A 26,933-nucleotide genomic window follows, 5' to 3' on the forward strand; every position below is an offset into this window, starting at 1 on the left:
TACACCATAGTATTATTTATGGTGACAAAAAAGTCAAAGCAACAGAAATATCCATTATGGTAGATGTACATGATGGGATAGTTTGTAGCCATTACAAGTAATAGAGTATCTTCATTATTGACATGGGGAGCTATGGGATGGAGCTACAGGGACCCTGGAGACTTTCTTTTGTGTGATAATAGCACACATCAATGCTGAGCCATCTGGGGTAAAATTTTATATATGTATAAATATACATATATATGTATCATGTACATATATATATGTGTGTGTGTGTATATGAAAGAATGTTTACAGTAATGATCTCAGAGGTGAGGTTTTGGGTTATTTTAATGTTCTTACTCACATTTTCATGCACTGTTGGTGTTTCGTTCAAAGATCACGTATCATTTTTTAATAATCTGAACTCAAACAGTAAAAGGACATCCTCCTTTTGGTCATGGATATCTGTGTGCCGTGAGAGTGAATTTCCCTACATCTGGTTCAGTCATAGTGGCTTTCCCTTCACTGACTGGCAAGTGCTGCCCAGCCCACATTCTAGAAGGAAGAGCATTCTGGAGCGAGTGATGTCTTGGATCTTCAAATAGAAGTTGTTGGGACAACGGTGGATTAAGATAGCTGCCAAACATCAAGGAGAGGTCTTTGTTCAAGAGTAAGAATTAGGAAGAACAGAGTGGTTGATTATGAGCCTCTGTGGATGTGACTGTCTTGAACAAAGGGGTGGTCGTGGTTAGGGAGTCCCAACTCTAATTAAGGTGCTTGAGTGTAGCCACAGGTAAGGATAACTAAAGCAAAAATATAACGAGCAAGAGGAAGCTGAATTAGTGGCATCGGAGAGAGATGTCATTTGGCTGAAGGCATAGTGTGCTAACCAAGGAGGAAAAACCAGTAGAGGGTCTGAAAAAGGACCCTCTTTTTTATGTATTTTGTATAAAATACCCTTTGCGTATTCGTCAGCATTTACCCAGCCCTGCTAGGGAAGAACGGTCGGGAATCCTGTGGCCACAGTCTCTGCCAAGTTCCGGAGCCTTGAAAGAACTTCCTACACACCACCCACAAAGAGTAGAGTGGACCTGGCATCCGTGTGTTTGGAATGGCAAAGGCCATCTTGTGTGCGCGCACAAACGTGTGCGAGTCTTAGGGATTTGAAAGATGTCTATTTAGTCCTGCAAGACTTAGAAAGTATTCAATCAATTAACCTAAAATTTAACTGGAAAGAACACTCCATTTTCCAATGAGGCTGAATAATGGAGGCACTTTACTAGTGTTTGCTTGTTTGTTTCTACCAGGAAACTATTTATGTCCTTGAAAGTTTTAACTTGGTATCAAGAGTATCTCTAGAATGTCACTGTGTCTCATATGCTCTGCTGACTACATGGTCCCAGTGGAGTCCTGGGCTGGGTTGCCTAGCTTTGTGCCCTCTTTCCTGGCAATTTTCCCTGGGCAAATGTCAACCTATGTGCTAACCGCTTTCTCACATCTGTGGAAGCCTAGCCATAGGGGTGCTCAGCTCAGCCTCTGAGTTGGACGGGAAAATCTTGAAGGAGGAATGAGATTCTTTTATCTGGGGATTGGACACTTTGTTAATTAAATACACTAGGTTTTAATTGAGTAATTGCTCTGTACCCAGCATCTACTTACTGAACCTGCTGCCCACTACTGTAGGGAAAGGGAGGGAGAGTCATTCTTTAATTATAAATATTCAGTGCTTTCCCTGAAATGATCAGTGAAGCAGGAGGAATAATGCATTCAGTAACATGAGGGGCAACGCGAAGAAGGCGATATACCTTTAATACCGCCCCCCCCGCCCCCGCCCAGTATTGCCTGACATTAGCTGGAGAAGGAGCTTTTCACTTTTTATTTTGATCATCACTTATTTGTTTTCTGGCTTCTCTGGCTTTGAAGCTGTCGCCTTGTGGACACGGCTCAGGCATTCCGTTCCTTCAGCCATTTCCAGCATCCATACACATCCCAGCTGCCTAAGAACTTAAAGACGGTCATTAGTTATCAATCTGGTAACTGTCCAAGGTGGCAGGGTTGGCTCCTTTCCCCTGCCAAGTTCAGATGCCTTCGACAGCCCTTCCTTTTCTACGACATCACACTGCTGGGTCGGCGAGACTTTCCACTCGGCTGCAAGTGCCAGGCCGAGGGCCCGCATTCTTGGAACGCTCTCAGAGTTTCATGAATTTTATCTTTCAAAAGCAGTTTCGGAACAAGCTCGCCGAGACAAGAAAGGGGGAGACTAAGAGGGCTTGAGAGCCTTTCCATTTTGTGGAATTATATTCAGAGGACGTGTCACTGAGAGGGATTTGAGAAAGGAAACGATGCAGGCAGGAAGAAAACAGTCTGAGGGAGAAATAAGGACAGGAGCACGGCAGGAGGGAAAAGAGGGAAGAATATGAAATTTCTGGTAAATTCTCAAGTTTCAAGTAGGAGTGGCAAGGAACACTCATTTGATTTTGGAAGATGCTATGTAACCTCCTTTCAACTTAGCTACCTCTCAAGCAGTGTTTGCTCATATTAGCATTGACACCCTCTGCACATATAATGGCTTTGGGGAACATGTCTGAGATTCCTGTTGGCTAACCGAGTTTGTGCAAAAACAAGTTGAAGCTATTATTAGTTCTCTTTTCTGGGAGCCATCAGGGGTGAGACCTACCTTTGCAGATTTCTCCTGGTATCTCGTCATGAGAAGCTCTTGATTCATACATTCATTAAAAGTGTGTACGCCAGCTCAAACTTGAAAATCGGCCCCAGATGGCATCGTGCCAGATGCCGATGCTCATTGCTTCAGAAGGAGGGAAAAATATTCTTGTACTTGAGGGTAATACTGTGGCACTGGGCAAGAGGGGACATTCCTTCCTGAGAATATGTGACTTTACTGAGGTCACATGAAACTTTGCCTGGTTCTTTACCCATGTGGAAAATGAAAGTGTCTAACCTACCCTCCCGATGAGGGGCATGGGAGCACAGAGCAGAAAGGCAGATGACCCCGTAGAGTTTGCAAGGACCCATGCAGATGGCAGAGAGAGTTTTGTTCTCCGGCCCCATGTGGTGTTAGAACCCTGAACTCCTTCCTATCCACAGTCTGAAGCTCATAGCCATGGAAAGAATCAGACTTCACATTCGAATCACAACCAGAGGCACGGTAAGCTGGAGCTGCAGCCCGAACAGACATGATTTCCTTCCCAGACTGGATGACTTTGTTGTATAAAATAAGTTCAGTGACATTTCAAGGGTTAATCATGAGCCTTAGAGCTCCTGGACTGGCCTTTTTCTTTTAAAAATACTTAGCTTTATATGACACCACTGTGTGTATGTGTGTGTGTGTTTTAAGAGCTCAAAGCATTTGAGATTTTCTCTCCAAACCCTCAACATCAGCAAAGGGCCCAGGCAGGTGAGATTTATTAGGTCCATTTGGAAGGAGAGGACTTGGACTCACTTTGAAGTGGAAATGCAGGAGACCAGCTCATTTGCCAGCCCACTGCCAGGCGGAGGGGGAGGAAAAATGGATCCCCCGCGCCCACCCCGGTCAATGCACTGCCTCTTCCTTTCAAACCCAGTGCAGGAATCCAGCAGGACCAAATGCCTCTTCTGTTTCAGTACCTGAAGAGAAGTTTCTGCCTTTCTCCTTTGTTAGCTTGAGAGGGGAGCAAGGGAGAAAGCACTTCCCCTCCAGTGTTTCCTGGCTCCAGATTTCTTTTCTTTATTCTTTCCTTTTTTTTAAATATTTTATTTATTTATTTGTCAGACTGAGATCACATGTAGGCAGAGAGGCAGGCAGAGAGAGAGGAGGAAGCAGGCTCCCCAATGAGCAGAGAGCCTGATGCAGGGCTCGATCCCAGGACCCTGGGATTACAACCAAGGCAGAGGCTTTAACCCACTGAGCCACCCAGGACCCCTGCATCAGATTTCTTAATAAAAAAATGCAACCAGACCACATACTTCTCAGCATCCCAGGACTCTACCCCCTCAGAGCCCAGTCTCCTTCACATGCTGCAGGGGTGGGGTGGGGGGAGAGGGAGTTTGAAGCTGGCAGAAGGCCTTGGAGGGGAAGGCTGGAGGCTGCAGCTGGGAGAGGATGTGCTTGTCATTCTGTCCTTCTGTTGTTCTGCCCCGAAAGCCAGCGAGGGTTCCTGGGCCTCACCGTCCTCCCCTCCCTGAGGGTTAGGCTGCTCAGAGATCACAGGGCCTCTTAACCCACTCCTGGGAGTGGCTTTTCTCAAACAGGCACTTTTATTATCAAATGAATGATGGGGGAGGAGGAGGTGAGGAAAGATACAAGAAACTGATGCAATCTTGTGTCACATCATTTTTTTTTTTTTTTAAGTTTTTAATGAAAAACCTACACTGTCTCAGCCTTCCAGGGACAGATTTCAGTTCTCCAGGACTTGGGAAGATGTGGTATCAAATTGGGGTGTGTGTGTGACGTGTGTGTACATGTGTGTGTGATGTTTTCCCAGCATCCACTTCAGAAAATATTCTCTCCTTTCCACTTTAAAATATTTTTCCTAAAAACCAAAGTAATGTAGGTTTGTTGCAGAAGATTTGGAAAATGTAGAAATGTGACCCAGAGGAGACTGAAATTCGCCTGCAATTTTACCATCCAATTTTATCAAAATTTTGGTGAATAGCTACCGCCCACCCTCAATTATGGAGAAGAAGTTCCAAGAGGACAGGGATCTTGCTCACATCTGTGACCCAGGCTCTGAACTGGGCCTCACGCAACGTGCAGGTGTGTTGGTTGAATAAATGCATAACTGCAGAAGAATAATTTGAATTAAAATAGGTCGTCCCAATGCAGCAGAGAACAGAAACAGTTGAATGAATGTGGCAGACTGGGAGCCAAGCTGCCTCTGCTAATTGACGATGTCTCACTCCCAGCTGAGCAGGGAGCCCCATGCAGGAATCGATCCCAGGACCCCGGGATCAGGACCTGAGCCAAAGGCAGATGTTTAACTGACTGAGCCACCCAGGACCCCCTCTCTCCATGTATTTCTAACCACAGCTCTATGAGATGGGTACCTTCTGCCCCCACTGGATGCACAAGGAGACTGGCCTGCACGAGGGAGGTCCATTTGTCCACAGCCATACAGCCAGTAAGTGGAGAGCGAGCTTGACCTCCGGCATCTGAGCTCTCATCCCCAGGGACTGTTGCCGGGGCTGTGGGGTAGGTGACTTCCAGGGCCCCTCCTGGTGGCGCTCAACTATAGAGCAAGGTCCAGATGATTATTACATGGAGATCAGAGAGCAAAGTCCTTCAGCAGGGGACTAGCTCCCGAATGTGAGGAGTCCACAGGGGCATTCAATCAGAGTATAATTAAAGGCCAGCCTGCGGTTTAGCCTGAGCTCCATCAGTCAGAGGCTGGGTTACAAGAGCTCTCCTGTGTGCTCTCCTGGTTCCCAGGCCTCGAGTTACGGCTGCCCATAGGAGAGTGCACAGGGGTAAGGCAGGGAAGCAAAGAAAAAATCAATCTGCTCATTCCTGACAGTGGGCAGCCACGGATGCCTTAGGTGGGGGAGGACGGATGGGGATCTCCTTGGATGATTAGCTAGGATTTCATGGGGCAGGGCCCTGTCCCTTTGTCTCCCCCTCCCCAGATCAACCTTCGGACAGAGAACTTGTGTTTTGGCTCTGCGCATGGTAGCCAAGTCTCTTTTTCGGTGAGGAGGAATGGGCTTCGGTAAACAGATCTATTTGTGTGACTTCTATTACTCATTTGAAGCAATGTCACTCCTTTTTCCACTGTGGTCTGTATGTGTGAGTCAGAGAGAGCCTAAACAGGCTTCTTTGAATTGATGGCTCACTCCCAGCCTCTCTTGACCAGCTGCCAACCTAGCAGGGCGTAGCTTACCAACAAATCTTTTTTTTTTTTTTTTTTTTTTTAAGTCAGACTGATTCATAGAAACTCCTTTAAAACAGAGTGAAAAGAAACCGCCCATCACACACCCCAGCACACCAGCGCTGGAAACTTATAACCCCGGGAAGCAGGTCCCTCCCCTCACTGCGGTCACATACCTCCAGAAGAGCAGACCGGGCAGCCACCAGCTCCTGCCACTCAGGGCGCTTCAGTCCCCGGAATCCTCAGGTAGGACACCTTCCAGCGCTGCTGGGAAGCTCAGCGAACTTTCTCTTTCCTTCTCTGCTCTCCTTCTCCCGACCTTGTCATCTAAGTCTTGCTTTTTTCTTTTTTTCTTGTGCTTTTTCTTCCTGTAATCCTCTGGATTGAATTCTTGAAACTTCTGGCTACAAGTGGATACCCAGACCACTTTTTCTATGAGTTTCAGGAAAATGCCTTTTGACAGGGGGAGTTGGGAGCCCCGGGGAAATCGGTGGGCCTGGGCTGTGATTACGTTTTGCAGGAACTGGTTTCTTGCTTGGGAGCAGGGAGCAAGGACTTTGGAACACACCGGGATAAGGGATTCTTTACGGAGGAAACACTGCATACCTTTGAAAGGACTTGCCAGATGTTTTCCAGGTTGGCCCTTTTGATTCAAATGCATTCAGGGTTTGAGTTGTCTCTCTTGTCCATCATTTGCTGATCTTTTTTGGATGATGGATCCATAGGTGCTTTTTAGTTCACTTTTGCTGTTGCTTAGACAAAGGGGTCTTTCAGCTTTTTCATTCATTTTGTTAAAATATCAGTTTTACTTCTCCCTTCAAGGTGGGAGGAGGGGGTGGGTCTTTTTAAAGAAAACAGAGAGGTGGTGGTGGGGCGGTTTCAACTGGTGTTTCAAGTAAAATGTGGGAGAGTTTCATTTGGTGCAAATCAGCCTGATGGGGAATTCAGACCAGAACTCCTTCTCTCCTTGCCAGATGTAGAGGATGGGAAGAGGCAGGAGGGAAACAGGGAGGAGAGGGTGGGGTAGGGGAACTTTATCTGTTCCTGCTTTAAAAAAAAAAAGTTGAATGGCTTTGTGCTTCCACCCTAGAAATTTTAGAGCTGAGTGAAAAGATGCCATCTTAGCAATAATAAACTGATTTTTTAGGTTGATGTGAGATTTTTCCTCATGGAAGTCAGTGATTGTCTTGGACCATTTATCTTCTCACTCTTCCAAAATGCGGTTGTGCAAATGCAAACACTCGTGCTAATCATAAAGTGAATCTGGAGAAAGGAGGAAGGGTGATTTCTATTTGCTTTTTGTTTTGTTTTGTTTTGTTTTGGGTTAGCGTTTTGGTTGAGGTGTGGCCCATTTCGACATAGAGTCTGGTTTTATTTTCTCCCTACATAAACAAGCCGAGGAAAATGACAGGATTCAGCTTGTCTGACGAATTTAGGCTTTTCCTTCAGAAATGCCGTTGGTTGGAAGAGAAGATTTAAATGTAATCAGCCCGTGTACATTGCACAGACAAGACGCCTCGTAAAACCGCCCTCGAGGGGATGATTAACTAAGTGCAAGGGAAACTTGTCAAGATGCAGGAAACTCCCACATTTGCTTAAAATGTTTATTATTTCCAGATTACATGGTTGTGGATTAAGGGGAGCCATTATTAGAGTCGATAGTAATGGTGTTCCATTAGTCTAGTACAAATCTTCTAGTACAAATCTTGCAGTTCTTGTTCAAGTTTAAACTACAGGCGATACTTCAGTGGTCAGCAGACAGAAAACACCGAGAAATCTGCGGGCGTAGACCATCCCAAATTGCATTTTTTGTGCAGCATTTCCCATTACACTATAGTTCTAGAAGTGAGAAAATACACTATGATAAACGGTATTTCCTGGAGCTTGAGGACAATTTTGAAAATGCCGTTCTAATTCCCGCTTTCCCCGCTGCCTCCAAAAAGAAAGAGTGAGGGAGCTCCTTAGCGGCTGGAGTTTTTCTGGATTTCAGCAGCAAGTCTTTGAAAATCCTGAAATGTGAGGGTTATTTTTTCCTTCCCACCCTCAGAGGCCCACTGGATTCTGCCACAGACTGAAGAATGGGGCGGGGGTGGAGTGCTGTCTGGAGGGCGGCAGGCCATCCGGTCTGGCGTCCTGGTCAGAGGACCCCCCAGATTTTACATTGTTTGAGGGCACTAAATTGTCCTGGGAGTTGGCAGAAGGCCATCAAAGGCCAGCCCAGAGCAGGCTACATCCCAGAACGGAGGCTGGCTACCTCCCAGGAGGACAGGGCACATCTCCTCGGGAGTGGAAGGCACATCCCTTCCACTGACCCGGAAGACTGTGACTTTCCCAACTCTTCCTGCTTCCCCTCCGGGACCCGCGTAAGCCTATCCCCATCCAGTTCCAGGCGACCATCCAGACCTGGGGGTGCCCGTGGGAGTGGGCTCCATAAAGACCACCTGGGGTTGCAGAGCCCCTTGGCTTGGTCTGGGGGGTTAGGGGCTCTGGGGCCTTTCATTCAGGCCAGATGCTCTGGGGTCAATGGAGAGAGAGCAGTCAGAGCCCTAGAAGTCTTTCAGACAAAGCAAAATGCTACTCTGTAGACTCCTCAGAGCCTGACTGGGGAGTAGATCTGAAAAATGGTCACAGAAAAGGACACAAGGCATATTTAGTTATGTTCTATCTTTAATTTTGTACACCGAATTCTCAGTTTGGGAGGGATTCTCAGTTTGAAAGATCAATTCATTCATTCTCCCACCATATGCAGAAATCCTATTTTAACACCACCTTGGACAGATGGCCATTTTGCATGTCCTTAAAATATCCAGAGTAGGGGGGCTTCCTACCTCAGAGTACGCCTCCATGCTCCCCACCTCCATGCCGCCCCCCCCCCACCTCGCCCCGCATTGCTGGACAGCTCTAATTATTAGAAAATCTTAAATCCAGCCCAGTTGGCTTCTCTGTAACTTCTATACTTTGTTCTTAGGTCTGCAGTCCTCGGCACACAGAAATTCTCTATTTCATTTTCGTTGTTGCTCTTCTCAGTTTCCATTATCCTCTAAACACTTAACCCTTAATTAATATTTAATGTGTAAAACTTGAAGGATCAGTATGGTTATTATGACCTAAGAGTCGAAAAGAACAGGAAGCATTTTTAGAGCTTTCAAACTATATATCTAGTCAGCTATACCCACATGATGGGATTCTGAGGTATTTCGTTTTCTAAACACATGAATATGGTTTCTTCTTTAACTTACCGGATGCCTGACACAAAAGCTTGGAGATGTTTTGGACTCTTGGATGTACATACTCAGAAGGACATACCCCGTTGCTACCCACGAGGTCATGGTTAAATGAGTCCAAAACCAGAGGCACAGGCATCTAACCCAGCCCTGTTCCGGTGATCCCATAACTTGGTTTATAGTTCTTGTAGCTCACACCTTCACATTGTTACCACCTGTCATGAGAACTATAGGAACAAGTTGCCAATCCATTGTAACCCCGGACTAATTGCTGGCTTGCAAGATGGATGTCAGCCCTGGGGAAGAGCTCATCAGCTTTAGCCAGAGTAGATCTGAAACTTTCTGACCATAAATTTCTCCTTTCCAATACTCTTTCTGGTTCTGCTTAGATAATCCCAAATTTCTATTTAGTAATCAAAGGAGCCCAAGTAGGGTTCCAATTAGTTTTCTTGAATCCACAATACCCCACCTCCCAAACACAGATGTCGTGAGACCACTCTTATAACATTTCAGTCCTAGGTGCCCTGACTGGGTAAAAATAATTTCTCTTAATTTAACTGGGAGATCCACTGACACAGAAGCACAAAGATAAAAGTACAAGCCCTTGTGAAGTTTATTGTTCTCTCTCTTCCTTTTTAAAAATCTCTGGGTCAGCGTTTTCTTCCCTGTTTTGGATATGGGCATTTCCTTGGAACTAAAATGGACTCCTCTGCTCTTGGTGCCTTTGGTTTTATATGGATATGGCAGCTTTTGTAGTTCCGGAGTCTGTTTATGAATTCTCTGAGGTTCAAGTGAGGTCCTTAAAATGAGGTCCTTCCAATGAGGTTCAAATGAGGTCCTTAAAATTGAAAACGTAGGCACAGTGGTTGAAAGTGGGGGCAAGAATCTTGGGGCAGATGTGAAGTGACTGAACAGGGAGCTGGAGGGCTGTGGTCTCAGCCCAACTCGGCCCTAGAACCATGGGCAACTTACCTGTCTCCTTGATTGAGGAAACTGAACTTGATGGTCTCCAAGACCCCTTGTGGCTCTGAAATTCCAGCGTTCTAAGATGTTATTGTCCTGTTTTGGAAATCCCTAGGCTCCTGCTAATGGTGTAATCCACAAAAATTGGTAGAAAAGTTAAACAAGGCATCGTGTTGCATTGAAGGGCATTTTAAGAGAAGCTCGAGGGTCCAGGCAGCCTCCTCTGCTTACCCACTCTGAGATTCCTTAGGCCTTATCATCAGGTAGCGATGAGCATTCACCCAGCTTGGGAAGACAGGGAAGAGGTTTGAGTAATGAAACATGAAGGGTACTAGCTCTGGTGAGAAGAGGCAGGCTCTGTAAGCCCGTTAAGACACTGACCACAGCAAGGGATTCACCGGTAACGAAACCGGGTTCAGGGAGAAATAGAGCTGGTCCTGGGAAAGGAACTCCACCCTCTTATCGGGGAGCCTGCAGCAGCACAGTGGGAGGGTGTGGCTTCGAAGGCGGCGTGGAGGAGCGAGAATAGGAGGAGAGGAGGTGGAGGGAGCAAGTTCAAAGGCCCGCATTTCCTTAGGCTTCTGTGTTGAGAGAGAGGAAAAGGTGCCACTGGAAAGCTTTAGAAAGAGGGAGGAAGAGTGAAGTGGAAAGAGAAAGACAGGGAGAAGGCCAAAGAGCAAGGGAGAAGTGTGAGGAGGATTCCATTCCTAGTTCCTTCCTCCTTTTCTTTCATGCCCAGTGTGGAGCCCAGCGTGGGGCTTGATCTCAGGACCCTGAGATCAAGACCTGAGCTGGGATCAAGAGGCGGAAACTTAACTTAACCACCCAGGTGCCCCTTATTTCCTTCCGTTCTTGTCTGGGGACCACCCACCCCACTGTTTCAGAACAGTCTTTAGGGCCAAATATTCTGTTTTTTTATCCCCTCAAAGAGGGGGGGTGTCAAGCAACAAATATGGGTCAATACAGGCTTGGTGTCATTTGAATTTCCACTGAGTATTTATACCAACTAGGCAGTGATCGCTCTTGACGTTTTTCCTCTTTTAGAAGGGTCAGATCAGAGCTAAGAGCAAAATGAGGTCCTTGGTCCTTTGGCTTCATTCAAATAATCAAAGACCCCTCCCTAGGGGGCTGGGGCTGGGGCACTGAGGAGAGGTTTTCAACCCCAGAAACCTTGAGTTGGGCTGGTGGGTGTGTTCCCGCTTCCCTTTGCCGGATGTGGCTTTGGTGGGGAAGGGACCTGGGCGCCCGGGGCCAGGATGGAATGTTGGAAGCCTGACTCAGGGCTCGCAGTGTGGGGACCTGGTGTGGGCGTTCCGGGGGGCCTCGCAGAGGTGACTGCTGGTGGGCCTCCTCAGCGGTAAGACAGGAAGCAGGAGTCCCCCTCCGCACGGTTTGGAGGGGCCCGGCTGACCCTCTGATTAACTAGGAGCGGGGATGGGGGTGGGGGTGGGGGTGGGGTGGGGGTGGGGTGGGGGTGGGGGTAAGGAACAGAGCGAAGAGGAGCTCTGGAAGAAGTTCTAGAACGTCTGCAGAACCCTGCGACGAATCCGGGAGAGAGAAGATGCTGGAGGGGGAGAGGCCTGGTTTGGGATATGGGAGAGGGTGGGCTTCTGTTCGGATTCTGGCTGAGCTCTGGGGAAAGTGCATTTCCGCCTTTGTTCAGGAATCGGAGTAAAGCACCTCGAGGCGTCTCGACCCCTAAAGAACCCAGCGGCCCCCCCACCCCCCAAAAGACTGAGACCCCCGGCGGCCCACCCCGCGCCCTGCGCGGCCTCCGGGGCAGGCGGCGGTTGCTCGCGGCTCCGCGGGCTCGCCAGGCTGGGCCGGGGACGGCGTGCTGCCGCCACCTACTGGCGACCCGCCCAAGCGCCGCCGGGCCCGGGCCACACCTTGATTTTCGTCCCAAACCCGAGTTACCGTCTGGGCAACCCCGCCCTTGAAGACATTTTGGTCGCCAGAACACTCCTCTTTTGCCAGAAGCAGAAGACAGCTGCAGCTTCTGTCCGCACCGGGGGACATGGCCCAGGGGCCCGGCCAGCTGCGGTCTGGGGGCGTGGGCCGGCCCCGGCATCGCAGCCCCGGGCTGGCCTGAGCCTTTGCAGATGTTGCCAGATCCACCCCCTCCTTGGACGGGAAGGAGGACAAGGGGAAATGAGAGAAAGGGGGGGGGGGGAAGAGAGAGAGAGAGAGAGAGAGGTTACTCTCCTCGGGAGCGTTTGCGAAAACAAGATTCATGCTCCTCGTTTGCCTTTGGCAGTCGCTCGTGCTCAGATTCGGCCAGAGAAGCTTACAGCCCACTCTGCCGCCCGAGCCTCTCATTGTACATCAAGTACCACAAAGAAAATCGACAACCCTATAGCCTTTGCATCAGGCACGAGTCCTCACACTAGCCCTCTGAAGTCTTTAGGTCCCAATTAAGAAGTGTCGTAGTCAACAAATCACGTCAGTGTACATGTTAAATATCTGGCAATTTTAATATGTCCAGTATACCTCAACACCACTGAAACTAAAGAAGAAGAAGAAGTAGTAGTAGTAGTAGTAGTTGTTGTGGCATCAGGATTTGAACCCGGAACCCATGCTCTACCACTCTTATGCTCCTATCTCTGTAGAAGCCACCAGCTGGAGGTAGAGGGATTTTCCTGGAGTCAGCAGTTACTCAGAGGCAAAGTTTGTTTGAGATTTTGTCTTAATAGGTGCTCCCCTCCCTCCCTTCCTCCCTCTTTTCTTTTTTCTTCTCTTCTCTTTTCTATTCTTTCTCCCCCCTTCCTCCCTCCCTCCTTCCATCCTCCCTCCCTCCCTCCCTTCCTTTTTTTTTTAATGGCATGCTTGCTACCCCACCCCATCCCCTGGTTCTTCATCCCTAACTATGCAAGAGCCTGTGCCCCTTTACACCAGTGTCAGACACACCCTACTCTTTCTATAAGAACCCTCATTTATTATGGCCAGACCACATTTGGGAAATGGAACTCCCTTTCCCCCCAAGACCATGAAAACATAGTTGTTTTCCCTGGAGCATGTAGGTACTTTTGTGGATCGATTCCTGATGTTTCTCCTGGTCATACAACCTGCCTTGCACGTGAAAACATCAGGCCCCAGAATAACGTGGGTATATTGAGGGACAACCTGAAATTCTTTCCTTCCACACCAAACATCAGATATCCAGAGGCAGAGGAAACGGTCCTTTGGGATCCTTTCTTTCCCCATATTTCCCACGGAGAAATGAACATTCCCCTCTCCCACCCCTACGTAAAAACAATATTTAGAATGGAAAGTACGCCTGACATAAAACAACAATAACAATGGCCAGAAAAGCTCATCCAAGGTCTCATCCACTCAACCTGCTTTTAATCCCAGCCTTTTCCTCCTCCGGATACATCCTCTCTGACTGCTCCCAAAAGAGAGTGTTTCCTTTTCTGCTTTTGTGTTAAATGGACGTCCACTTTGCCAACCCAAATTATCCTCCATGGGACACAAACACATCAAAACAAACTGACCAAAGCAGAATGATACTCGTGCGTAGAGGGTAGAAAGGAGAAGTGGCTGCCGCTGGGCGTCCCACTGGGGAGATGACACAGAGGTGGGGACTGACTCCTGGAGATCATGTGACCGGGGTAGCTTTGTCTTTTATCTTCTCTTGTGCCTTGCAGGAAGCACCACGTCGTTGGTCAGATGGTGTGAGGCAGCTTTCTTTAAGGTTTGCAGTTTCCAGAAAGAGATGGATATTTCCTAATTGGGAAAACATAAATCAATGAAAAGACAGAATCATGTTTACAGTTGAATAAAATCAAGACTGTGTTACGGTGTGATTGAGATTTGGGATCTTAGGTGATGTCCTTTGGCTAGTTCTCTGGTAGCCTGAGAGCTCTGCTACAAAGGTGGCTGTTCTAGAAGAGGTCTGAAGAGGCCGCTTTAGATTAAGGGTAGAACTAAGATCAGGGGTAGTAGTTGCCAAGAGCAGATTCTGATGTGTTGTCAGAAGGACTTCCTAATGGGAGCATCTTGGCAAGTAGTGAGCTCCCCGTCACAGGAGGAGTTTAAGCATGGCTTAGATAGTTCTGTGGTGTAGGTTTGTAGTTGAGGTTCATATATTGGGGAGGAATTTTAAGGCCCCTCTTCTCAGTCCAGAGATTCTATAACTTAAAAGAGAAAAGTTGAACCTGTGGACAAATTAGTGTTTAGAAATGTAAGATATTTTCTTTGTATCTACCTATTTCCTCTTAAGTAAAAGGTAGCAAACACATATATACCCTTGCATATTCAAATGTCAAAGTTACTCAGGAAATGTTCATATGTTTACAAAGATATTTGTATAGCAATATGTAACACAGAATTTGCATGTGATAAGATGCTCAATACATAGCTATAGTAGTGTATAAGTAATTTCTAAAAATTACAAAGGACTAAAGTTCATGCGTGTAAGAAAAAAAAATTGTCTTCCTAATAACATTTATTTGTTGGAAGTTGAATGGAAGTTTACTTGGTACCTGTCATAGATAAGACTCTTCCTTCAGAAATGTAGAACCTTAGGAGATGGGGAACCGAATAATTCTGTAAGTAATTCTGTTACCAGGCAGGCTGCCACTAGGGATTTTAATAAAAGGCTATGTAAGGACTATAGCATAGTGGGGAAAATGAGTACTTCTGAACTGTGTATCTGGGAAGGCTTCCTAGAGGAGGCAGGATTTGAGCTTCTTTGAAAAATTTTTGGTGGGTAGTTCCTGGAAGAAGGCCATTTTAAAAACAGGGCTTTTTCTTTGGAAACCATATTCTCAGGATTTTCAGGGCTAGAGTAAGTGTTGGGAGCCTCTTTCTCAGTGATGAGTGGGAGGGGTGGTGAGGTGTTTGGAGGATTTTGAGCAGAGGAGTAATAAGGTCGGATAATGCAGTGGTGCGGGAGATATGTCAGAGAGGGAGGAGCTCATAAGGAGGATCATGCCAGGGGCTGATGCTGTGGTCCAGGCTAGGATCTGAACCCGGCAAGAACAACATGAGCAGGAAGTAAGGAATAGATGCGGGGTAAATAATGGAGGAAGAACTCATGACCTGACTTGCTTTGGGCAATAAAATTGGGATGAGAGGAAGGAGAGATGGGGGATTTGGCAGCTGACCATTATTACTGTCTTCTCCCCAGAGAAGACGGGGTTATCCAAGGCGGCCAGGAAAATGACTAAACTGTCTTCTAGCTAGCCAGCCGATTCACATGCTCTCAGAAAGCATTCTTGCACCATCTGGTAGAAGATGCCTCCACTGTGCCTTTGTCTGGGAGAATCTCACCCACTCGCAAATGATTCATGGACATTTGAGCTCTGCGAGACTCCCCCTCTGCTCATGCAGCCCCTGCCCTCCCCACCCTCCACCCCCGTTTCTGATTATGTTACACGCCCAGGTTCAGGCTAGTTCTTCAGTGAGTCAAGACCAGGATTTCCACCACTTCCTTTGCTGGAGAAGTGGGTTTTTGATTGTTCAGTTCTGTTGTATTGTTCCCAAATACTGTGACTTAGACCACCCTTAAAGAACTGTTTCCCCCAGACTCTGATGCTGGTGGTTGAATAAATACACATACTCCATAGCAGGAAGAAGTTATCTGACCCTAGCTTAATAACCATGGATCCAAATTACGAATATCTAAACTCCCCTACTGCGTCTTTAAAAGTCAATTATCCTCAAAGCCTCTGCAGTATTAGGTACTCATCAGAAAAGGAATGGTGTTCACCGGGGCCTGATTGATTTCTCGTGGCCAGAGCACCCTAAAAGCAAAGGCAAAGAGGCAATGCAAAGCATAGTCTCAGAGCTATGTTCCTTTGATTCTCTCATATTTTAGGGGAGTAGGAAGGCATAAGAGGAAGGCAAAAAACCAATAAAGATTTAAGTGAATGGAGACTACTGGAGAGGACTGTAATCTCCCCGACCCCCTCCCCACATTAATTAGTCATTTATTTCTCCAGTCACCAGCAGTTGTCATTCTCAAGGTCATTTCCACTAACTGTAATAATTTTCTTTTAGCAAAGAACTTAATCCAAATCTAGAATGGTCAGTGGTTGTGAGGTTTGCCTCAGGACTAGGAGCTTAAAGAGACTGCAGCTCCTCTGTGGGCTGGGCTGTGGAGAAGAAAAGGGGAAGAATGGTCAAGAGAAAAAGATGGTGGTGGTAGAAGGAAACTGGCTGGCCTGCACATTTGGAAGAAAGAACAACGGAAAAGGGACATTACAGAGCTGATGTGTGGCTCTAAATCTCTAACTTCCTTTTCTCTTAACACTCAACTTCTCTCTAGAGTCAACATTCATGCTTCCTATACTTTTCTCAGCTTTGTACTCAATGCCATGATAGCCCTGAGTACCCCAGCCCCCAGAAGTCCTACTCTGCTTACAGTGATGGGTGGAGAAATGTGTTCCTGCACCTCACATAGAACAGTCAGTGGATGTCCTATCCTTCGAGAACACTGGGATTGGACTAGCTCTGTGGCCTTGGGTCTGAGAGTTAAGAAACCATATATAATGTTATGGGAGTTCCCAGCAACCAGCTGACAAGCTTTGGGACCACCCAGTGTACCAAATGCTCTGAGGGGCAGGCATGGCACCTAAGTGTCCAGGATTGCAATGCTGTTATTTTGTTCTCTCCGATGTGAGCTGCCCAGCTGGGACGAAGGGTTTGCTTTCCACTGGAGGGTGCTCTCCAGAACATTTTAGAGCGAAGTGAGGAAGAAGCCGATTACTGTTTTAGTGAAACAAATTGCCAAGAAAGAAAGTTGTAGCAGCCAATACTTCCAATGATACGGATGTTCAGAAATGGTCTCTTTTCAGGGCTTTTTTATGATATAAGATACACACCAGGGTAAGGAATCAGTCTCCCTGCAAGCTACACTGCAAGTAGTGGGTGGGTGGAAGTTTCAAGAGCCTGAGACCTTCTGTTATTCATTCCCATTATGCTCTGCTATTGGATAGATCCCCAGACATTCACCCACTGGGTAGCTCTCATGGTTGTCTATAAGGATATCAAGATGTGCCCTTCTACTCCACATTTGGCTGAGGGTTTCTCTGCCGGGGGCTCTGGGCAACTGGGGATAATCCAGGTCAGAAATTTAAGAAAATAGTTTATTCTGTTTCCAGATGTGTTGGGGGGCCACTGAAAACAATGGAAGCCCATCTAAGCTGACAATGGATGACACTAATGGAACCTGACAAATGGGGGGCAGTGAAAAGATGGAGAAAGTAGATGCATTATGAGCTAATTCCAGCTAAACAGCCTCTACTTCTAGCGGGATGCAGCGGCCAAAGGCAGAGGGAATTATGCGTTCTGTACACTAAGAGATCCAGCTAATCTAAGACATTCTGCTCCTTTCCGTAGTGGACAGATGTGTCTGAATCACAGGAATCTGAGATGAAAGAGAGTCACTTCTTTGCTTGATAACCTCACCCACTCCTCCAGCCTGCCCCAGGCAGGGGAATAATGATCAGGTGGGGCTTCGGCTTAGATCAGGGGTGAGATCCCGCCTTGGTTCCTGGGGCATTGGCAGTGGGTCTCATTTCATAAGCAGACCAGAGCACACCTAGTTAAAATGTACCATGTTCAGGCCAGGGACCAGACACTGCTCATGTCAGGCAAAGAGAGCCTCTGCAGACAACTGGTCAGAAGGATGAGTAGCCAGGATGTAATAGCAGAGCACGCGCAATACACATGGGGAAGCACCAGGCCCTGAAAAACAGGGGACACTACACAGCAGGGCACTATAGGACCTCTCATTCCTAAGGCCATTACCCTCTAGGTCAGGAGTGAGATCCAGAGGCGGGGGGTGCCGTGGATGGTCCGAAGTGAGGTCCGGTAGGAAGATGGTATGTGGAAGGCAATAATGATCAAGTCATCAAAATGGAGAGGGTGAGCAGGAACAGAAGCAAGGTGAGACTTCCTCTGGAGGGTTTCATAGCAACCCAAGGAGACAGAAAGTGCTGCTGAATTCCCAGCAGCAGGTAAGGCAGGGAACTCACAGCATTTTCCCCATCTCATTTAAAAGGCCTCACTTGGCGTATTGTATTCTATTCTGGGCCCCTCGATCACTTCCCTCTGTTAGGAGGATGTTTGTCAGTTAGAAGCCAAAGGAATAAAAAAGACATTTATAGAGCCCAAGTTGAATTAAACATATGACTTGTTATGCAATATTTGTAATTCCCTACAGTCAGCCTCTTCCTTTCCCCAGGAAGGGCAGGATCAGGATCTAGTGATGGTGTGAATTTTGGGGGTGTCGGGATGACAGCCAGGACAGGGATGAAAAAAGTGAGCTTTCTCCTTCTCATTCCCAAGGGTGTGTTCTTAGAAGTCTCCCCAGTCACAGGGCAGGGATTAGGCATAATGGCAATTTCTAGGAGGTCCAAAATGGTTTATATACACTGCCTGGTGAAGTACACAGCAGAAATCCTATTATTTGTACTTAACATGGGGTAGCCCAGTGACTAACTGACTTGCTATGTTGGTAACAGCCACTCTCAGTTTCACAGGATACTAATAGTAATGCTAATAACCACAGCCAAAGCAGCCCCATTAGTACCTGCCATGTGGTGGACATTGCTAGTTTCATAAACAGAGTCCATAACCCTTGTATTTTTCTATGTGATGGACATTATGGCCCCTATTTTATATAGGAGGACACAGAGAACAGAAGGACATGGCTAGGTGATTCTAACTCAACCTGTTCAATTCATAAACCTCTTTTCCCAGTGCATTAAAGTCAAGCAGAAAATTGTGGAGGTATGCGTGAACCCTCGGAAAGCAAAAACGAATTTGAATGTGTGGGGAGATTATTCACAGCAGGCATGAAATCTCCGAGCTCTCTCCTGAGGACGCAGGATAAACGCCACAATTTTTGTCACTCACAGTGAAATTGGACAAATCCCTACCACCAAGCAGCCTGGGTTGGAGGGAAACGCTAGGTCTGGGCAAGAAGGCAGGGGTTGTTGGAGCAGGTTGGGGTGGACGGTGGAAGCCGCAGTGCGCCTGTCATTCCTGACCTGTAAAGAGCAAGGCTCCTTTGTGTACATTAGAACATTGTAGATAATTTTTTTGAAGATTTTATTTATTTATTTAACAGAGAGAGAGAGAGAGAGATCACAAGTAGGAAGAGAGGCAGGCAGAGGGGGAGGGGAAAGCAGTCTCTCCGCTGAGCAGAGAGCCTGATGCGGGGCTTGATCCGAGGACCCTGAGATCATGACCTGAGCCAAAGGCAGAGGCTTAACCCACTGAGCCACCCAGGCGCCCCTAGATATATATTTTTTGAAAGAACATTCTAGATTTTGAGTACCTGATGTGGAAAGTGAGGGGCAATAAAAGGCACTTGAAGTGTTGAGATCATAGCATCAGTGCTGGCCACTAAGTACCTGGGACAATAGGAAAGTAGCTCAAGCAGGTTCAAAGCTTCAATTAAATTAGATAGAGTGTGAGAGAGAAGGGGGACAATTGCAGGATGTGCCCAGCCATCTCCTCCCTAGGTGGGGACATCCACACATCCACCCTGGTGTGAATAACCTCCAACTCTTTCCTTTTGAAGTCCCTTGAGACTGCATTGCATCATAGCTATCTTGAGCATGAGAATGGAACCCTCCCTCTGCAGCTACATAAATCAGAATACCCACTCCCATGTGCATCCTTCACACTTCCTTTATGATCAATGAACTCCCTTCTTTATGATTTCTTCTATGATCAATGGGCTCCCTTCTCCTCTGCTGAGATGATGGCTAACAGTGTGGTTTACCTATGCCCATTCTTTTTTTTTTTTTTTAAGATTTTATTTATCAGATAGAGATCATAAGTAGGCAGAGGCAGGCAGAGAGAGAGAGGAAGGGAAGCAGGCTTCCTGCTGAGCAGAGAGCCTGATGTGGGGCTCGATCCCAGGACCCTGAGATCATGACCTGAGCCAAAGGCAGAGGCTTTAACCCACTGAGTCACCCAGGCACCCCACCTATGCCCATTCTTAATCTGTATTCGTTCCCAATCCTCCCACCATGTGATTTGTGCATTTGCCTATCTTCTCCACGGAGTCCTGCAGGGTTGAATGGTGTGTCAATGTCATGCACAAATAGAAGGCTCATTTAGTGGTGTTTCAGCCTGCATACCTCTAAAGCCCCAGAACCGACATACTGCATCAAAGGAAATACAGCATTATGCCCTAGACCAATAGCAGAGTCCATACTATGAGGCAGACACAGCCCAAAGGCTCAGGTACAACAATAAAAACCTGAAATATTCAGTCAGGAGGTGATCAGACCATTACACTGTAATTAGGTTGTTATAATTATTGACTGCCAAGCAGCATTATAATAACAGAAGTTGTGGCTCCTACATTTTGTATCTCACCCGGGAGCAAATTAGTAGCCTATTCAGTCTATGGGCATCGAGTAAAAGCTGCTGTTGGGCAGAAGGGATCCACTTCTATTAATATCTCTGGGCGAACAGTTTGATAGAGCCATGGACACTTCCCTAGTGGAAAACGGAAATTTATATGACATCGTTGCACAGAGACTTGGAAATGATAGCTGTGAAAAGGCCTAAAAAAAAAAAAAAAAAAAAATCAAAGTCTTATTTTGGTTCTTAAAAACACAAACAAAATAAAACATTAACAGTGATAAAGTGTGTGTGTGTGTGTGTGTGTGTGTGTTTCTAGAAACAGACTTTATTAGAGAGGTGAGTATATAGATATTTGAGAAGCAGAATTATGTTTGCATTTAGGTATATGTAAATCGATGAATAGGCATTTAGGAAACTAGGTTAACAACATGTTTTCAGGAATTTATAATGAAATTGTGATGGTTTTTATTGCCACTCCTCCTGATTTTAGCAGACAGTCCACAGGTGTGGGAATGCTGAATGGTCTGATTGAATCTGACAGTAACCTCCCCCCAACCCCCGCATCTTTCTTTTCAGAACTCTCATTGCTCTTCGAGGCATCAAGAAGCCAAGATGTTGGTATTACTGGCTGGTATCTTTGTGGTCCACATCGCCACATGCATCATGTTATTTGTCGGAACCATTGCCAACGTGAGTAATACGTTCTTTTGTTCATTCATTCACCCAGAAGTTATCTGAATATTTACATAAGTTACTACAAAAGAAGTTTGAGCCACAATCCCTGCCGCTCGGGAATATGCAGTTTAGTCGTGGGGAAAAAAAAACAAACCCAAAACCCAAAAACCAAAAAAACCCAACAACAACAACAACAAAAAACCCCAACACCCACTCGCATTTCAAACAATGAAATAGCAGGAGGAGAAAAGCCGGTGTCTATCAAAGGGATCCCGCCGGGGCTGGAGGTGGCAAGGGGCTGGAGAAGACAATGAGGCTTCTTCAGTCTCTGGCAGAACCTTCTCGGAGGTGGAGCTGGGGGGAGTGGGTAGATGGGCGGGTTTCTTGGCGGAGGATGAATCGCGGAAGGAGCAGAGGGGTGCATTCCAAGAAGGGGTGCTAGCCAAGGTGCCCCGGTGAGAGGGAGAGGCTTTGTTCCTGCCGAAGGGTCGTCAGCACCACCCCACCATCCCGCCCGGGGGCGAGAGCAGAGCTTCCTTTCCTTCTGGGAACCCTGATTAGAAGGATGGAGGGGAGAGGGCCGATGAGAAGCTTTGGTTGCCAGACCGACACGCTCCAATTCTGAGCCGAGAGGAGCGTGTGAAGGTGGAATTGTGCCAGATTAACCTGGTTCCACGGAATTCACTCACTCAAGCAAAACAATGCAAAAATATTTTTCTCTGAAGTTTGGGCTACTCTGACCTCTAGCGGTCGTTTGTAGCATCAGAGTGGCTTTTATTGTGCTTTTTTTTTATTGTGCGGAAAGAGAAAAGACTGATCCTGGCGCGCAAAAATCAAGGCCACCCATCACAGGGCGGCAAACGGTGGCTCCAGAATCTGTCTGGGTCCCTGTTACAGTTACAGGACAAATGGGTTTTGAAGTTCAGATAAAAGAGTTTTGCTACCGTTGGTGGATGTGGTCGGCACGAGCAAGGCTGCCCGTGAGCCCTCCTCCAGACTGCAGGTCAGCCATTCGGTGCCCCAACCCCCAGGGCTCGCAGGGTAACAAGCCTGGTCAGTGATTTCACACTGCATCAGTGGGTCCCAAAGGGCTGAGTATCTGAATTATCAGCCCCTAGTACTGGGCTTGGCATACCGTTGTTTATTGAATCAAGAGCAGGTGATCACACATCCTGGGCCCTGTCCCTCCGGCAGTGCTCATTCTAACGGGTGTTCTGGGTGCTTGTCTTCCAGAAGAGTAACCATTTTTGTTGGGCAGGGTGGGAAGGGACATTGGCACCACAGCAAGCCTTGGGGAATACATGTTGGTCACTCTTCTACTTTCAGGGGTCCCCATGTCCTTCCGTTTAGATGGAAGTGGCTTCTTTTTTTTTTTTTTTTTAGATTTTATTTATTTATTTGACAGACAGAGATCACAAGTAGGCAGAGAGGCAGGCAGAGAGAGAGGAGGAAGCAGGCTCCCTGCAGAGCAGAGAGCCCCATGCGGGCTCGATCCCAGGACTCTGGGATCATAACCTGAGCCAAAGGCACAGGCTTTAACCCACTGAGCCACCCAGGCGCCCTGAGATGGAAGTGGCTTCCTGACACCAAGACTCATTGCTGTTTCCTTCGTTGTCCACGTTTCCTAGTTGCCTCTAGTTGAGTGGTTTTTTCCTCCTTCTTTTTTTCTAACCCCCTTAGGCTGTTACGTGAAATGGTCTTTTTAAAAAGATTTTATTTATTTATTTGAGAGAGAGAGAGACAGAGAGAGTGAGCATGAGCAGGGGGGAGGGGCAGAAGGAGAGAGAGGAGCATACTCCCCGCTGAGCAGAGAGCTCCCTGTGGGGCTGGATCCCAGCACCCCTGGATCATGACCTGAGCGGAAGGCCAACGCTTAACCACCTGGGCCACCCAGGTGCCCCTAAGACGGTCTTGAGAGAGCGAATGGATGGTACATACTTAACACCAATTGCTCATTCTGTGTTTCTGCTTTTTAGAACCTCAGAATTTTAAACCACTACGATTGAATTACTTCCTTTTTGTTGTTGTTGTTAAGTAAGGAGGAATGTGAAGCCCAGAGAAACTGTGTGATTTTTCTTCAGTCACCAACTTTCCACCTTTATCTTGGGACCTCTGTGGCTTCTGTTTTAGTCAGACCTCATTTCCACAAAGAGGTGGGGTGCTTAGCCTTATTTGAGGCTCAATGTGGGGTGTTGCTGAAGATTTGATCCTGACCCAAATCTGAGTTGCTATTTCTTTTCCTTTCAAAGCAAAGTATCAACTTTTCAACCATTGTTTGTTTCCTTTTGGTTTCAGGTCTGGGTGGTTTCCGAAGATACACAAGCATCAGTCGGTCTTTGGAAAAACTGTACCGCTGGTGGCTATGATGATGTCCTGTCATATGCCAGCGAAGGTATGTCTTAGGGGACTGTGTTCAGTACTGACATTTGGGTGGTCAGGGAAACGTGCACCCTGCGGGGGACTGCTTAGCCTAATACCCTTCTTCTCCTCTTCCTGTGTCCACAGATGCCCTCAAGGCAGTGCAGGCCTTCATGATCCTCTCCATCATCTTCTCTGTCATCTCCCTCGTGGTCTTTGTGTTCCAGCTCTTCACCATGGAGAAGGGAAACCGCTTCTTCCTTTCCGGGGCCACCATGCTGGTGTGCTGTGAGTATCCTAGGGGCGGGCTCCTGTGTATGGCGGCCTTACCATGGGCACTCCTGGCAATTTGAACAGAGGAGCACCCGGCTCAGTGAAGCTGCATTGGACAATTTTCTCCTCTGCTTGCTTGTTCTCTTTTTGAGAACCCCTGCTGGAGCTTGGAATTAGTACTGTCCTGTGCTTTAAACATACTGCCCTATTTAAACCTAGTGCTCCCAGGAGTGGGGGTGGGGCGACCAAGTGGCCGGGCCACGCCCATTGCATGCCCTTGTATAGGAGACTCTTGAGGGCAGGAAGGTGGGTGTCCTTAAACAAAGCCACTGCCATAGTGCACGCCCGAGTTCCTGTTCTCATCCTTCTGCACCATCCCAACACCCATAACTGGGTGAAAGGCTGTGTCGTTTCATGCCCTGGGCAGCCTGCCTACAGAGGCTGGGGTCTAGAAGGAAAAGTCGGTGGTGGACATGAAGTTCTCTGTTTTACTTCGCACTTGTAGCTACACAAACCGGTGTGGGTATGGGAGCCCAAACACCTCTAGTTTTATCAACACAACCATCCAGGTTGGTTCAAGGCCAATCAGCAGAACTAGCCTATGGGGCTAAACAGCCAGATTTTATTTTCCCAGTGAAATTTCCTTTTACTATGAGGGAAATTGAATCTTTTAAAAGTTACACAATTTTTTCTTGGTTTTAATAGAAAAAAAAACAAAAACAAAAACCAAAAATGAGGCCTTTTTTTTCCCCCTTGTAGGGTTGTGTATTATGGTCGGAGTGTCCATCTATACTCATCATTATGCCGGTGGTTATGGGACCAACTACTCCAAAAGTCACCATGGCTACTCCTTCATCCTGACCTGGATCTGCTTCTGCTTTAGCTTCATCATTGGCGTGCTCTATCTAGTCCTGAGAAAGAAATAAGGCCAAATGAGTTCATGGGGATCCTGGGGCAGGGGGTGGGGAGAAGGAAGCCGTTGAATCTGGGAGGGAAGTGGAAGATACCACGCAGGAAAACCCAAGGGGGGGCGGGGAGGGGAAGGAGGGTGGGAGAGGCCGGAAATCCAAACCATTCCTGGGAAGGTTCTCTACCATGGAGCCCCTGCCCTAGGGAGGGAGTAGTTGGCTACTCTCTGCTACTCTCTCGTCTGGAGAGCCTCTCTCCAGCCACCAGACTTGGCCTCCAGCTGTTCTTAGTTACACACACTGCCTGGGGACCCACCAGCTGCCGCACCACTGGCTCCACTCCTGAGGCTGAACTCTGGGTCTTGCACTGCGGTCCTCAGACCTATTGCATCAAGTTAAAATAGCGGTACAAGTTCCAGCAAGCACAGATCTTGTTTTTGTGTTGACTGTGCCAAGCCTGGAAGCCATCCCGCCTTTCTGACCCAAAGCAGAACATCACATTCCAGTCTGAAGGGCCTGTATGAGGGGACTTTGGCCTATGAGCCATTAGCCCTCTTTAGAACAGATATTTAACTCTGTGGAACTCAGTGGTATTTGTGATGAATTGGGAGAAAGACATAGAGTCCTAAGGCCAAATTGGTGGGTGAGTTAAACCAAGAAAGAGGACTTTTCCCAGGGGAAGGCCTGGGGGCTGGTCAGAACCCAGACTGGACCTCACGCAGCTGTCCCTCACAGAGAACTCTTGTTGTGGACTTTGCTAGGCCTCTTGCTTAAAGCCAAAGCAGCTCTTTTGGCATTTCTGTAAAGCCACTCATGACCAGTTCTGTGGTGAAAGCACCACGCAAATGATGAGACCAAGGGGCAGTCTCGTGACAGTGCTACAGTAGGGTTGTTTTTAGGATCCCCTGTTCATGCGATCAGTGTTTCTTTTAAGCACATACTGGGAGAGAGATGGACATGGTTCCTTGTAACATGATTTATTACTCTCCCTCTAAATTATAACTTTTGAGGATGTTTTGTCCTAAAAACAAAAAATTATCCGCATTGGGGATCGGAACTCCTAGTCTCAGTGGTAGCTCTCTCTCTGACATGGGCTGGAGCCATTGCCTTTCAGAGGCCCTGTCTATCCTGCAAGTGAGGCAGGGCAATTCTGGAAGCTTAGTAAAACACACACAAACCAAAACCAAATAGATCCTTGGGGGAAAGGTGCTATATAATTGTAAAGTATTAAGCATACTAGATTTCGGTCATGATTAGAACAGAGTGCCTGCATTCCCAGGAAAATTAGAAAATTCCCACGAGACAAATAAAAACATAGGTGATAGACATATATTTTCTTTAAGAGAAAAAATAAAAAGCAAAAACTCCTGTGGTTCCCAGTCAGTTGGCAATTGGGCTGTCTGTTGCCATAGGAGCATTTCTATATAGGACTTAGTAGCTGTATGTTATTCCTGGGGAAGCAGGCATTGCTCTGGCCTGGAGCAGCTATTTCAAGCCATCTCAGATTCTGTCTAAAGGGGTCATTTTGGGAAGACACTTTCTTTATTACCAGAGAAGATCTACCCCAGGGGGAATGTGAGACATCTTGCCTACTTTTCCTTCTCCTAGCTCTCTCCTTATCCCATTTCTTACACACTTTTCCTTTCTGGGGAGTTGTCATACCATGATTGCTGGTATTTATGTAAAAGGACTATGACTAAATATATTGCTCTATGTTCATTCTGGTTAAGGGATTATTGAGGACAGGCCACCAGATTACATGGGCTGGGGGTAGAGAGATGGCAAGCAAGAACTGTGGGATGATGAACTTTTTAATATGATTTAATTATCACGTGATTATAGAAGGCTGTCTTATGTGCAGAAGAATACTTACATATCAGATATACTCAAAAGAGATACTCGCATTATGTTGAAAAGTCAAACTATGACTGGAGTGAACCATGTATTCCCTTGTCTTTTACTTTATTTCTGTGACATTTATGTCTCATGTAATTTGCATTACATTGGTGGGTTGTTCTAGTACTGTATTTGGCTTCTCCTTTAATAGATTGATATTTCATATACTATAAATGTAAATATTTTGATACAAATGTTTATAACTCTAGGGACATAAAAGTAGATTCTGATTCCCTTCACCGTGTGAATGTTTTCTTCCTAAAAAAATGTAGGACAGTAGGGATAATAGTGACATTTATACCTAACGAAGTTGTTGATCAGTGCGATTTGAACAACTTGGCATTTATTTGAGACATTAAACTACTTTCTGGTAATACATTAGGCATTCTACAAAAACTCTTTCAGGCAAATGAATGTTATTAGGTATAGTTTTATCTTAACATTAATTAAACCTCTAAAGC

General features: G+C 46.8%; 1 protein-coding gene across 1 annotated transcript; it reads left to right on the top strand.

The window, feature by feature from the left end:
- Positions 1-5,950: 5,950 nt before the first annotated feature.
- Positions 5,951-26,710, top strand: EMP1 (epithelial membrane protein 1). Its single transcript, XM_080812343.1, has 5 exons — positions 5,951-6,089; positions 20,939-21,052; positions 23,333-23,429; positions 23,543-23,683; positions 24,428-26,710. The coding sequence occupies exons 2-5, from the start codon at positions 20,975-20,977 to the stop codon at positions 24,592-24,594; spliced, it is 483 nt and encodes a 160-aa protein (XP_080668469.1). The 5' UTR covers positions 5,951-6,089; positions 20,939-20,974; the 3' UTR covers positions 24,595-26,710.
- The last annotated feature ends 223 nt before the right edge of the window (positions 26,711-26,933 follow it).

Source organism: Martes martes (assembly GCF_963455335.1).
Source record: "Martes martes genome assembly, chromosome: 8".
In the NCBI taxonomy this organism is placed as follows: domain Eukaryota; kingdom Metazoa; phylum Chordata; class Mammalia; order Carnivora; family Mustelidae; genus Martes; species Martes martes.

Coding starts and splice junctions, on each gene's coding strand:
- EMP1 (XM_080812343.1), top strand. CDS start 20,975: ATGTTGGTATTACTGGCTGGTATCTTTGTGGTCCACATCGCCACATGC. Junction 21,053..23,332: donor TTGTCGGAACCATTGCCAAC/GTGAGTAATACG, acceptor TTTTGGTTTCAG/GTCTGGGTGGTTTCCGAAGA. Junction 23,430..23,542: donor CCTGTCATATGCCAGCGAAG/GTATGTCTTAGG, acceptor CTGTGTCCACAG/ATGCCCTCAAGGCAGTGCAG.